This window comes from Actinia tenebrosa, unplaced genomic scaffold (genome assembly GCF_029948245.1).
Source record: "Actinia tenebrosa isolate PJP-AT-01 unplaced genomic scaffold, QUT_ActTen_1.0 PGA_scaffold14__42_contigs__length_11649687, whole genome shotgun sequence".
NCBI lineage: Eukaryota > Metazoa > Cnidaria > Anthozoa > Actiniaria > Actiniidae > Actinia > Actinia tenebrosa.
In genome coordinates, this window is record NW_028292574.1 from 3,587,148 (window position 1) to 3,601,379 (window position 14,232).

The 14,232-nt window shown below is 37.8% G+C and overlaps 2 protein-coding genes across 2 annotated transcripts in view; both read right to left on the reverse strand.

The window, feature by feature from the left end:
* Positions 1-3,736: 3,736 nt before the first annotated feature.
* Positions 3,737-4,955, reverse strand: LOC116300083 (uncharacterized). The gene is made up of 4 exons (XM_089029921.1): positions 4,892-4,955; positions 4,258-4,545; positions 3,918-4,063; positions 3,737-3,769 (listed from the first exon to the last, which is right to left on the reverse strand). The coding sequence occupies exons 1-4, from the start codon at positions 4,953-4,955 to the stop codon at positions 3,737-3,739; spliced, it is 531 nt and encodes a 176-aa protein (XP_088886047.1).
* A 2,083-nt stretch (positions 4,956-7,038) lies between these two features.
* LOC116300084 (basement membrane-specific heparan sulfate proteoglycan core protein) overlaps positions 7,039-14,232 on the reverse strand; it is a 61,020-nt gene continuing 53,826 nt past the window's right edge. Inside the window, exons 45-57 of the mRNA XM_031708848.2 lie at positions 13,841-14,095; positions 13,487-13,747; positions 13,133-13,399; positions 12,674-12,937; positions 11,826-12,323; positions 11,214-11,477; positions 9,910-10,689; positions 9,250-9,325; positions 8,629-8,704; positions 8,443-8,507; positions 8,117-8,200; positions 7,852-7,955; positions 7,039-7,506 (exon numbers count right to left, since the gene is read on the reverse strand). Coding sequence (XP_031564708.2) covers positions 7,343-7,506; positions 7,852-7,955; positions 8,117-8,200; positions 8,443-8,507; positions 8,629-8,704; positions 9,250-9,325; positions 9,910-10,689; positions 11,214-11,477; positions 11,826-12,323; positions 12,674-12,937; positions 13,133-13,399; positions 13,487-13,747; positions 13,841-14,095 — 3,158 coding nt within the window. The 3' untranslated portion in view covers positions 7,039-7,342. The remainder of the gene's footprint in view (positions 7,507-7,851; positions 7,956-8,116; positions 8,201-8,442; positions 8,508-8,628; positions 8,705-9,249; positions 9,326-9,909; positions 10,690-11,213; positions 11,478-11,825; positions 12,324-12,673; positions 12,938-13,132; positions 13,400-13,486; positions 13,748-13,840; positions 14,096-14,232) is intronic.

A 14,232-nucleotide genomic window follows, 5' to 3' on the forward strand; every position in this document is an offset into this window, starting at 1 on the left:
AAACAAGAATATATTTACAATACGAGGTGTAATTAAAATTAAAAAAAAAAAAATCAATTTAAAGGGAAAATAGAAATCAAAAATAAAGGGAAAATAGAAGTCAAGAATTTATTATTATTATGGCAAGTTTTATTTGTCTGTATATATCGTGTTTACATTGACCAGCGGACTAAGTCTAGGCTGGTTAAGTTCATCATTTTTTTTTTCAATCCTTTCTTCAGCTTATGCATATTCATAGAACTTCTTGACTATATTAACGTTCTGGCTTAAAATTATTATTATTATTATTATTATTATTATTACTATTATTATTATTTTGAGAATATGATATATTATTATGAGAATATCTTACTTGGGGTAACGAGGTATTCCCCATTTTGAATGAGGTTAATTCTACCAACTGCATACATAGCCATTCCTTGCATATCTTTGGCAAACGGAGCATACACAGCTCTTCCGGTGTAAAGAGTATCGCTACGAGGAGGCAAATTCAAAATGACGTCATTGGAATTAAAGACCAAAGTACTCTGAGAACCAGGCATCACCTTCACGTGAACGTTATTCTGCAGGTGTGAGACATATCTTGCTAATCTCCAGTCGTTACGGCTTTTCCAGTCGAAGGGGACGAATAAGTAAGGTGCATGATGATCACCTTTTACTCTAATTTCATCAATATTGAACTGTTGACCCACTTCATAAGTTCTAGCGGCTAAAGGATTATTATAAAATGATGATAAATATCAATATATAGCCAACAAGAGGTAATAATTTGGATTGCGCAATTTTTTGTCTTTTAACATGAGTGAGTGTGATTGACAGATTTAGCAACGGCACTACATTTAAAGAACGACGTGCGGCAATCAGGTTATCACAATGTTTTAATAACAGAGGACATTCTCAGCCACTGCTTTGTTTTAATATGAGATAAAAGAAGGCAAGAAGAGAGAAAAAAAGGGGAAGGTCGAAACATCTACTACAATATACTCAAATGGTTTGCCAAATAGAAAAAAGTATAACTAAAGTAAGTCATAGTAATGGGAGTGTCATGGTATGGAGGGTCATGGTAACGGGCGTCATAAGAATGGGGGTGTCATGGCTTAAAGGGTCATGGTAACGGGGGTCATAGTAATGGGGGTGTCATGGCATGGAGGGTCATGGTAACGGGGGTCATAGTAATGGGGGTGTCATGGCAAGGAGGGTCATGGTAACGGGCGTCATAGTAATGGGAATGTCATGGTATGGAGGGTCTTGGTAACGGGGGTCATGGTAATGGGGGTGTCATGGTATGGAGGGTCTTGGTAACGGGGGTCATGGTAATGGGGGTGTCATGGCATGGAGGGTCATGGTATGGAGAGGGTCATAGTAATGGGGGGTCATGGCCAAAATTATCTTAAGTCAGTGGGCATGTGGGCATATCACTCCCAGTTAATTAGCACAAATCCCCTGATCAATGCCAAACGAAATTGACGTGTTAAACAACGACACAGACCGGGACTACTAATAATACCACGGTTTATTGTCCCATAAAATCAGGCCGTAAGGCCTAAAACCATACGAGACTTACGTCCAACACCATAAACTTCCACGCCCATACATGGATAATTATGATATCCTTTTGGATAAAATCGTACGAATCTATAAGGAAAAGCAACATCAAGGGCGCTCTCGAGACCTTCTCGCGAAGCATGGAAATCCTGTAAAATACGCAAAGAAATGTGTTGAAGAGATTTTACTTTACATAATTTTTATCGCCGTACCCAGGAAAGAACAATTGAGAAAAGAACAAGTTGGAGAGTCATTCAGTGATTCAGCCGCTGAATTACTCATGACTGCAGTCAGTAAGTAAAGCAGTTTTAAAAGCAAAGCTTTAAAATGAAATATTGAGTCAACATCAAGATAATATTAAGCAAGTACTTAATATCCTCTTGGTCAACATTTAAGTGTTTGACGTTGTGTGATATCATTATAATATTGATGGCTTTCAAAGCCGCCATGTTGGATGAATTCAATGAAAGATTCGTCATTAGTCTATTTTGTTTTATCATCCAACATGGCCGCCGTGTCTTTTGTTATTTCATTCTCTTGGGAATGAATGCAAACCAAAAATTTGTATGAAAACCTTTCTTCGTTGAATTAAAAGCGCAAAATCTAGTCGGACCCACCTTAATAACGCCATTCTCCTTGACGTGATGAAACATTGAGCCATCATAAGACAATCCTACAGTGTATGTTTTAACCCACTCGTTCATGTTTCCAGTGTTTCCTTTTACAGCAACAGAACAAAGGTAATAGGGAAGACCCAGACCAACTTGTAACCACGAGCCACGCGCATCTATTCTTGATGGGCACCAAACCTTTTTGTTCAAATCAAAAACCCTTTTTTTATTATAAGTTGTTTGAACTTCAAACTTTCGCCTATTTTGCTCATCGTTGTTTGGAATTTTCTCACCATTATCACCATACAGGTTTAGCTGCTTTAATTCAGTCATGATGATTGAATGACCCTAAAAGGGTCCACTGATGAAGAGGTTTTCTCACCCTTATCACCATACAGGTTTAGCTGCTTTAATTCAGTCATGATGATTGAATGACCCTAAAAGGGTCCACTGATGAAGAGGTGGGGTAAAAGCAGCACTCTCCAGGGCCGTAACCAGAACTTTTACAGAAACGGTGCACATCGAATGAAATCGGACCATTAATCGGGTTTTATTTAATAGATAATTACTGAGGCACGCAGCATTCGTAGGTATAATGCAGCGAGCCGAAGTAATTATCTAGTATAATTATTGTTCTTATCAAAATCCAATTGTTTTCTTTCTAGCTTGTTTATCATAGAAACAAAGCCAATAATGAATGAACTAAATATGTCTGATTTTCCTCTATGCATTCGTTGGGATAATGCAGACTGAAAACAATGGTTTTTGATAAGATCAGTAATTATTAGCAATTCAGTGGCGTAACAAGGGATCTTGCAGGGAGGTGCACAGGCAATGATTTACAGAACCAAAAAAAAGGAGATGGATGAGCGGACCTTAAGCTTTTATGGGGGCGGGGGGGGGGGGGGGGGGGGAGGGGTGCACGTGTACCCTGTGCTCCCCCCTAGTTACGGCCCTGTTCTCCAGTAGGAGTCGGTTATAAATGAACCAATGTAGGTCTTCATTTTTATATTCTCTTTTGTTACTAGAAAGGGTCGAAATGCCTAACAGGAGCATGCGATTTTAACCTCTCTCTCTATTATTTTATAAAATTGTGGTCGCAGAGGTGTTGGGGCTGGACTTCTGTTTGAAAAGAGCATTTTTGTGAAATAGATTGATCCTGGTGAATAAAGCTTGTTTGTGAAGTAGATTGATCCTGGTGAATAAAGCTTGTTTGTGTAGTTTACAAAAAGAATGGTTATTTTTCAGGATCTCTTTCTCAGTTATTTTCGTGTCGTATAATAAACAATTTATTACACTGCTAGTTGTGTATTCGACCGTATAAGTGCTCGTGAAGCTGTATTTTTTCTCGCCACTACGGTGACGTGCTTGAAAAAATACGGCCGCTTTCATCCGTTAAACTCATCACTGGTAGATGAACTTGGCGTTATTAAAATTATCCGGCTTTAATACACCACTAGCAGTGTAATAACCTTTATTATATATTCTGTATGCAATAAATTAATTGCAAATATTGATGTAAGTAGAAGAAACAAAAATATCTCAAAGTTGATAAGTCATCATCATCATTATTATTATTGTTATGAGATTATTACACGTAATTTATACAGTACCTAAAATTAATATTTATCACTGAGTTCAAATTACAGAAATTTTATTTAATGTAAATCCTGCAAGTTACAAATAAATTCTTGTCATTGTTGTTGTTGTTGTTGTTGTTGTTAAATAATGAATAATATTATCATATTATACATGCATTACCTGATTATTACCGAGTCTTCCCATGCTGGCATTAAATTGTTCGTTGTATGTACTGGAAGCTGTCATCATGTTATCTTCGATCTTCTTTACTCTACTGTTAGACAATTTCTCGCCAACGCCAAGTGGCATGGCTTTTATTCGACAACCTGAAACAAATGATGCTCTTTTATGGGACAGTATTGGATCTCAAGTTCATCACAAATTAAGCGGTCCAAGTAATGTATACCTACCAATACTACCGAATAATATCTATAGATTATTAACTTTATTAAAATAATTACATTAATTTACGGCCAAAAAGGTATAACAAAATTTTGAATGATACATGATGACGACTTACTTAGAGTCACGTTATACTGAGAAAGACGTAATTGGCCAACGATTGTTCCTGTAGCATAGAATGGTATTTGTTTATTATCAACGCCAAGTTTTACCAGAACCTCCATCCCGATTATGATGTCTTCTTCTTTTGTTAGCTTATCCAAAGCAACCTCGTGCTTAGAGAATTGTAATTGCTGTTCTTGGTTGTTTTTGAGTTGAATTATCACCTTGAACTGTGTCTCTGTGAGAAGGACAGCCTGTTTCCAGTCTGTCCTGTCATTCCACTTCACGGGAACCAAATATGGAACTAGAATAAAAAAGAGCACAAGTTGAAGTGGTCATATAATGCATTCAGTTGACCTGTCTACCATCATATACATTAGCATATCTAATTCAAAAGTATTCTCATTTTTTGGTGATCATTTTCAATCTTTTCCGACTTTCTGTATATTGAGCATATACTAGTAAAACATTGGCATGTTATCATTATTATCATTAGAAAACTTTATTGATAAGTGAGTGCTACCTTTGCTGTTGTTGGCCCAACATTTCTTGATCCAGAGAGAAGAAAAGCAGGTTAACAGAAAGACCCATTGTATCTTGTGCATTATTTGAATACTTCTCCTTCGAATGTCATTTACCAACCCTCAAACCTCCTGTTTTTGGATGTATTTTTGATGCTCCATTGTACAGACTGAAGAAGCTAGGCAAGCACATTCATGTGACTACATAAATTGCTTGTGTCACAAAACGCTCTTTGTTTGACCACATGATTCTATTTTCAATTAGAGTCAATTACAAATTGATGACAATTAAACCCCTTGTCTAGAACTAGCGTTTAGTATTGCGATAAGCGTGATTATTGCTTTGTTTAGGCTAGGATTTATTTGCCTCGTTGGTCTCTGCCAAGACGGGGAAATAACAGTTTTCAGTCCAAGTGTTCGCCATTGTGTCAGAACAGTCTCTATTGGGCAGATAATTCAGTTATATTATCTTAATATTTGGGATTAATTGATTTGTAAAGGCATTCAATTACAAAAAAATCTCCATGCGTAAAGATTTGGTCCTTGTTCAGCCAATAAGCCTGAGGAAATGACAGTGAATGAACATACAAAACAAACGAACACTTCCCGCAATAAACACACTGAAGTCAAACATCTCTTAAAAAGAATATTTGTAAGCCAAAGCTAAATAACGGTTTTTCGTGCGAGGGCAGCTAAAAGCCCCAAATGAAGTGCTAGCAAAGACGACACTCCAAAGAAGACGGCGCGCGCACGACACACCTTACGTAATAGTGGTACGAAGCAACCGCAGACCAAAAATCATCTCGAAATGTTTAAGACATAGTTAGAAAGCATGTACCGATTCCAAATGCCGGTCCCAGTTGCTCTCTGTCGAATTTTTTTTCACGGGTCCGACCTACAACATTTTATGCTAAATTTTGATTCACATAAAGAAAAAAGCGGATGGCCAATCAAATCAGTTCTTGTTATATAATTCAGGGATTTCAACCAATCACAGACGTTTTATTATTATTATTATTATTATTATTATTATTATTATTTAAACATATAAATTCTTTAAGTTTGCTCCAAGAGCTCTCATTCGAGCTCATCTAGGGAGTTCACTTAATAAAAGATGTACACATTTGGATGTGGAGTACAAACACACACGCACAAAAAAAAAGAAGAAAAAAAAAACTAACAAAAAAAACTATGCTAACAAATTAATTAGGATACAGGTAAAGTTAAACAAAGTTACAATAATTATAAGTTATTAACAATAATATAAATTGTGAATTATGTATAGCAATATAGTAGTGAGATTATAAAGAATTTTTCTTATAAATGCATAATTAATCTTTCGTAAACCTTTTTGTATCAATGATATATTTTTGCACTACTAGAAACAATTTAAGATTATTAGAAACAGTTAAATTGGGACATCCGTTCAAAAAGTAATCAACCTTTTGTTTATCGGTGGTATCGTTTACAAAAAGCTGTGCGGAAACTGACAAAAGGGCTGTACGATGAGCGGCATTTCGAGAGCAGTGTAAGAAATAGTGGCAAGCTGATTCAACTGAACCATCACTACATTCACAAAGAGGAGAGGGCTTACATTCGATTTTAAACAGATTTGAATTCAAAACAACGTTTTATTGTACTCATACGCTCAACAATGAATCAGAACTTCGTATTTGGTCAGGTATTTCAACTAAAAAATTCTTTTTTTCTGATAGTTCATTTGATTTCCCTGTTCTATTTTTGTACTTGGTCTTACAATGCCCTATACTCTAGATGCAAAGCAGAACTAATCTCCACTAAAGGAAGATCCGGTATAGCACGTTTGCATGATGACGTCATTTGACTTCCACAACCAAAATGCTTGGCGAAATTTCTTTCTTATTTCTTTCTTATGGATTAGCCACAAAAATTAGGGTACGATCTGTGGATTAGACGCACCCTGACTTAGATCAGCACAAAGATTGTTTGAGGGTACGATCTGTGGATTAGACGCACCCTGACTAAGATCAGCACAAAGGGTGTTTCAGGGTTCAATCTGTGAGTCAGCCCAGAGTTGTATCCTCCAAGGTTTGATTTGTGGATTAGCCGTGCCCTGACTTAGATAACACAAAGGTTGTTTTTCAGGGATCGAAGTTTTTTTAGACTTCAATTCTCGACTCTCGCTGCCTTCTTCAAAATTTATGCATTTCCCTCTCAGGATCCGGGTAACCTAAGGATCAGACTCAGTTCTTCACTTATGGAAGATGTTTTAGTTAAACAGACAATTGAAGAACAGATTGTGCAAATGAATTATAGTTCTTTAATTAATTTTATTTTCAGTATACTTTAAATGAAAAAAAGATTATTCCTTATCTAGTAATCTATGATATTTTTTCCTTTCGCCCCGAGGTTATCACCACACCAAAATCTCTAGCTTTAAGTAAGAAACCTGTGATTAGTGTTATAGAATGAAGTATGTAAATGCTTTAGTCTGTTTTCGATATCACCAAAAGGTACGTTTATTATATAATATATCCCTGTAGGTAGTAAAGAATTCAGCGCATGCAGAATAAAGTGATATTAGTCGTGTGACAGATCTTATCAGGTATAGTCGTCTTCAGTTTCGCACGGTAAAACATTGTATCCTTTTGCTGCATCTTTTTGTAGCTTGACGGCTCTTGACTGCAAATAAAGTCCTCCTATACATCCCTTGTAATTATAACTGAATCGTCCAAATGTAAGGCTGGTGATGTCTTCGCCACCGCCTGAAGTTATTAAACAAGTTTGATGTTTAATTATATGATTATATGTCATTGGAAAAGCCGGTTTTGCAACAATGAGCTCTTTATCCGAACTTATTTGCGCGTTCATTATTATGGCAGAAGGATCTAACACGTGATACAGTTTTTTTGCAAAGAGGTTGGATTCTTTCTTGGGCTACATAGTCCGTCAGTACTTCATTTATAATGTTATTGCTGAGTAAGTATAGCAACGTTTCCCCCGAATCCAGTATTCAGCACAATATAAGCTGAAGGCTTCTTTCCCAGTATTTGCTTTCCTCTCGGTTTACCAAATATTTTGATTTTCATTATATTTAAGTCTTTACTTACCTAGGAATATCGGTCCAGGGCTGTTCAAACTCCTTGCTCCTTCTGATGAAGTTCCATTTACCATCTCGTCGTTATCGACTATCAGTACACCTTTTTCACTTTGCCTGTCATGAAAATAAAATAAAAATGAATGAGTTCGTTCGGCTTCGATAAAAAAGATGGTTTCATCTGCTTTCATAGCCATTACTTGCCCGGCTTGATCAGATTATTTTTGAAGTTCAAAGTTTTGCGAAAGAATAGGAAATTGAAAATGTATATAGCTGACCTGAACATCTTCACGTAATGCCATTTCCCATCATCCAGTTGGCGGCGAGATACCAGTAAAGCAGGACCCGCCCCTAAATCAAAACTGTCAAAAGAAGAAAACCCTAGCTATAACAAATATGTTTTGGGGCAACGCAATAAGTAATATGCATGGGAGGGTGTAGGCCAAACAATTTGGATTATGATTATATAAATGTGTGAATTTATTGTGAACTTGCAATATCATAATTTTTCATTTTCCGTAATAATGACAGTCTGCAAGCCGCAGTAAAATGTAGCCCCATTTTCTATATGCGATCAGTATGTAAGCAAAGGTTAATGTCTTACCTGTATTCAAGATACCCATTTCGTAACCCTAGTGAATTATAATCGCCTTTTGATGCACCAATTTTCTATAAAGGAAATTTAAACACTATGTTTAATTTCAAATGTCTGATTGGCTTTAAGAGTCCGCACTTAATGAAGTCTCGGCACGACAATGGTGTATCATATACTGATCTCCTTGTTGCTAACCTGTCCTTGCCAAAAAATGAGCCCGTTTCGTGAACTCGTCTTAAATCTCAATGTTATCGTCTCCAGCTTCCTTAATCTGTAAATAAGCAATTGAATGATCACACATCTTGAATCATCATATATTAATAACAGGAAATGACAAGGGTTATTTTAGAGGGCCACTAACTTAGAGTGCATTCAGTCAAATTGTTGAATAGTTAGATAAATGTATCTAACTTAGATAACTATTGAGTTGACGTCACCTAAAATAGTAAAAGCGCGCCAAATAACGGTCATGCTAATCCGGGGTTGTTTTACCAGAGAATGAGTGAAAAGACATTCATTTGCACCATCGTTTCTCCCCCTGATCTCAATAGAAGTTTACTCGTAGTTTCAAATTTAGGTGACGTCAGCTAAAATAGTAACTAACTTTGATCTAATTTAAGTGACGTACACTATTCAACAGTTTGACTGAATGCACTCTATTAGTTATTTTGTAACTATTCCGTGCTATCCTCTTTACTGTAAATAAAGAGTTTATTATTATTATTATTATTTTATTATTAAACATTGTCTCGCCAGAGAATAATTGTTTTGGCCTCATTTCAAGGCCTATGACTTTTTATATCGACGAGGTCTTACTTTCGCTTCATGATAGAATTTAGATATTGTACGTAACCGTCTCCAGAGAAAGAAATGGTGTCTTGTAACTGGACGACTAGAACAAAGAAAAAAAAAAAAAGAACAATATGAAACTGGAGAAAAAGAATATAGCCAACCCTAAGCTAATTTACTTTCGTAAACAATCATTTTAAATTTTTGCATCAATATATGCACATACATACATCTGAGAGCAGAATGCATGTAAATCCTACGCAGATACATTTAGAATTTTGGGAAGCACGGGTGGCGTAGCGGTGTGAGCGCTCGCCTCTCATCAATGCGACCCGAGTTCGAGTCCAACCGGGTTCGGTGTTGTATTTGAGTAGAGTTGTTTGTTGGTTCTCTTCTACTGTGCTTCGAGGGTTTTCCGGGTTCTCCGGTTTTCCTCCCTCCACAAAAATCAACTCCTAAATTCCAATTCGATCATGGAATGAGGGCCACAGGTTTGTTAGCCATTGGCTATTAAGTGTTACCCTCGTGAAAAAAAGGACAGTTTTTTTTTTAGAATTCGCGATGAAAACTCACCAAGTCGTTGTTGCATAAAAATTAGACATAGAAATAGACAGCAACAACAGACGTGTTGCTGGGGTGCGTTTAACCCAGAAAATGCATGTTAGTTGAAAATGCATGTTAACTTACCACTCTCACAACGCGTCCCTCCATATCCTATGGGACAATCACAAACTCTTCCCGTTGGAGGAAAGGGTAATCCCCCATTAAGACAAGTACGGTTTTTTCCAGGCCCTACCAGAGGAAACTCGCAATTCTTTCCTGTGTAGCCTGGAGAGCAGATACATATGTAAGCTGTCTGTCCTTGCGGCTCACATGTAGCATTGTTCATACAAGGTTTCACCTGACAAGGAAGGAGGCAGGCTTTACACTGCTTAATACTCCTCATCTCAACATAAGAATTCACCAAGTCAATTTCATTGTCGTCGATAGACAAGTCGGAAACACAGCCTATTAAACCTTTATCCACCTCGAGTCTCTTGGTGGCATCTGTAGTCATGTTTGGCAGTCCACCAATATAAAGAGGCAGTGCTAGATTAAGACCAACACCACAGCACGGCGCTTTTCCCTTCACCGCTGGCTCTGAATCCAAGATCATAGAGCCGTCACGATAAAATCTTTCAGCTACGACTGTATGCCAATGTCCAGTGGTTATGTTATTCTTGCTTTGTATTACTGCGGCCCCGTAGCCTAAGTCGAATCGGAATTCCAGTTTACCGTCGACCACAGCCAATAATATGAAATCACCTCGAGTAGGATAAACCTGCTGACCATTGTATAACAGTAGCATGTTGCCATCTTCGTGTACCATAAAGCGCATGCTCAATTTAGTTTCTAATAGGGCCCCTTGGATTGCTGGGTAAGACATGAAGGATGTCTCTTCAAACATCGGTGTTTCGATCTTTGTACCTTAAAGCAAAAAGTCCACTCATTGTTACAACGTAGTTACCTCACGATGAATGCTATACTATTAACAAGCAAGTGACGTTACAACTGTATTTGCTACATCCTACATCTGAAAATAGTGATACTTTAAAAGGTGTCTATATGCAGAGATTGATATGCATATATTAAAAATATACTGTCTTTATTTATGCAATTTACAATAGGCTGTCCTTATGGTAGAGTGCTCACACTAAATCCGTGAAACAAATACTAATTTTTAGCACTAAATAGTGATAATTAAACAATAGAAAACAAAGGATTCTGTTTCAAAAAACGAACAGGAGTGTTTTATCAGGTTTGAGGCCACGGAGGATTTCGCTTTCCCGTTGAAAGCTGTTGCTATGCAAAGTTTCTTTCCCTGTTTGGCGATAGTCTGGTTAGTTGGTTCAGTAGGTATACGTCACCAGGTTGCATGTTTATGTTAAAAACGGACATTCAATAAGGCATATATAGTTTTTTATTCGAATCATAAGTTAATTTTGATTTACCTTCTTCGCATCTCTTCCCTGTGTATCCTACGGGACATATACATTTCAAACCCCCATCCTCCAAGTTCACACACCGTCCATTCTTACACGCGCCAGGAAAACACCGCTCCCCGAATTCCTGACACGTTAGACCATTGAATCCTGATCTACAGTTACAGACAAAACCAGGAGCCTCGTTGGTCTCTAGACATTTTCCTGTGTTTTTACAAGGCATGGTTAGACATGGTTCACAGTCAGTCACTCCCACACTTACATCAGGTTTTCCTGAAACCAATGAATAAAATAAATCCGTTAACATGATTAAAGAACAAACTTCACGTCCTCATTTTTTGTAACATTTAGAGTATTGTAAAACATTATATAAATATGTTTGTGCGAAATATCCCTAGAACTCAGGGAACAGCATTTCTTGATCGGAAGGAAAATATTTTTTCGAATTCCATCGGATCATTCCCACAACACTCATCTGATTTAGTAGACTTTCGTTTTGGATACTCAGCGCGGTAAGATTCGGGCCAATTTTTACCTCCCCCCCCCCCCCCCCCCCCCCCACACACACACCCCTGCATATGAACAAACATTTTCTTGACATTTGGTCTGAAAAACACTAACCGAGTTCAATATGCTTGCCATCGACAGCTACGTAACCCATACATCCAATAAATCCCTTGCTAAATCCAGCCAAGCTTTTTATCAAGCTGAAATTAGCCACGCTTCCAAGGTGTAAAGGCTGGTTCAAATTCAATTGAGTCGTCTTTCCTTTAGAATTCCCTCTTCTTATCTCTTCATTATTGATTTGGAGTGTTCCCTGGTTTCCATATCGAGTCAGCTTTACTGTGTACCAGTCGTTCAATACAAGTTGGTATTTACTGCGTATGAGCGCTGGACCACCTGATCCTAGGTCGAATCTAAACTCAGCAAACCCATCTGACATCCCAAAAACAACAAAGTCTCCTACACCGTCAATGTCATGCTGGTCGTTGTAGAGAATTAATCCATCAGCAATCTCAGGGACGAAAAATAACTCAATAGTGAAGTTGAAATGGTCGTTTGTCAAGGTTGGAAACGTCATATATGAGGCAGGATTTTGTTCAAATCTTGGAACTGTTCCTGAAATGTTGGAAATAAAAAGGAGAAGATCAAAGTTATGATATATTGGGTAAAAGTCGAAAGACATGCTTCACTACGAAAATAAACAGACTAAGTGAGTGCATGGGTACGTTATGATGAGGGAGGCTATGGAATATGGATTCTTAAATACAGTGGGGTTCGTATTTTTTATTCTAGTAGGCCTCCTTGACGTATGGCTAGATGGACCTGTCAACACGAATAAAATGAAGTCCTTTTTTAGTAGGGCTTCCAGACGTGTGCCTAGATGGACCAGTCAACAATGAAATAAAATAAAGTCTTTTTAGATGAAGATGACTAGATAAAAGTTTTGAACATTTTTGTTTGATTACCTTTTATCTTAATAGTAGCAGATGATTCTGCAGTACCTTCCATGTTTGCAGCACGACATATGTAAATACCAGCATCGTCACGTGATATATTTGTAATTATCAGCTGGCCTCCCTTTATTTTATGTCGATTAGAAAGTGTGCTATGATTCAAACGATCCCAGGTAACTTCCGGTGATGGAGACCCACTTGCGATGCAGCTGAATTTAGCAGCTTCACCTATTTTGACTTTGTGTACTTCTGGACTGATAGTCACTTTTGGTGCATCTTTTGATATAAAAGAAATTGTGAAACATCATTAGAAAACATTTTCACAATGCAGGAAGGAAATTTTGAACCTCAACTTTTGAACCTTTACGCTGCTGAGTCGAATATGATCCCTGATCATGATGTACATATGTTGACAATAGCGCCGCGATGGTCCCAAACTCATAGTTTTATAAGTGTTTTATAAGTTATTACCTTGAATGAATATAACGACTTGTGACTGGACTGAGCCAACCCTATTTCTGGCGGTACAGCGATATGAACCTCCATACGAAGGTTGGGCATCCTTAATCAGCAAAGCACCTTCGCCTTCCTCTACATTTTTGGGTAGTTCACCATCAACTCTATTCCAGCGAATGCTTGGCCTTGGGATCCCATTCCCAAGGCACTGTAAAGTTAGGTTACCCCCTACGGGAACAGTTTTGACTGACGTGCCACCAACGATCGATACGTTCGGAAGCCCTGAAAACAATCATCCCAAAATTTCAGTTTTCGTTTTAGATTACAAGTTTTTATTACTAAAAAGACGAATGGGCATGTTTGACTTACCTTCAATTGCTAAAGTAACCGTCATCTCTGAATATCCTGCAGCATTAGTCGCTGTACACAAATACCTGCCTTGATCCACTCCCTTCATGTCAAAGATAGTCAGTGCGCCTCCCTCATTTATATGATATTTTGGAAGATATCCATTTTCTTTCGTCCAAGTTATGACCGGATGTGGGGTTCCTGTGGCATTACATTTGAATGTGACGTTGGAGCCAAGGGCTGTCACGTAATTGGCTGAAGACATTTCGATTTTGGGAGGCACTGATAACGAATGTATTAAAAAATATCCTTAATGACCTTAACTAAATGTTTCAACTGAATGTACAGTTCTTAACTATCATGACCTAAACGTACCAAATACAGTTACCATAGCAACAGCATCATTAGAACCTGCATCGTTCCTTGCTTGACAACGGTACTTCCCAGTATCATGGACGGTAGTTTCCATTATTATTAGGACTCCCCCGTCAATTACCGCACTATCAGATATGGTACCCCTGTGTTTGGTCCATGCCAGGGGAAGTGTCGGAGAAGAGACACAAAATAAACGAATTGAATCCCCCAGATTGACAGACACTTGCTGTGGAGTTATGGAAACCTTTGGAGGAACTATAGGATCAAAAATATAACGTTATTATACATCATATTATCAGAACAACAAACGGGAGTAGGGTAAGGCAAATTTAAACTGCATCCCGTTATTACAAATAGCCCGAACCTGGAATTCACATGGCGCGCGCGATATT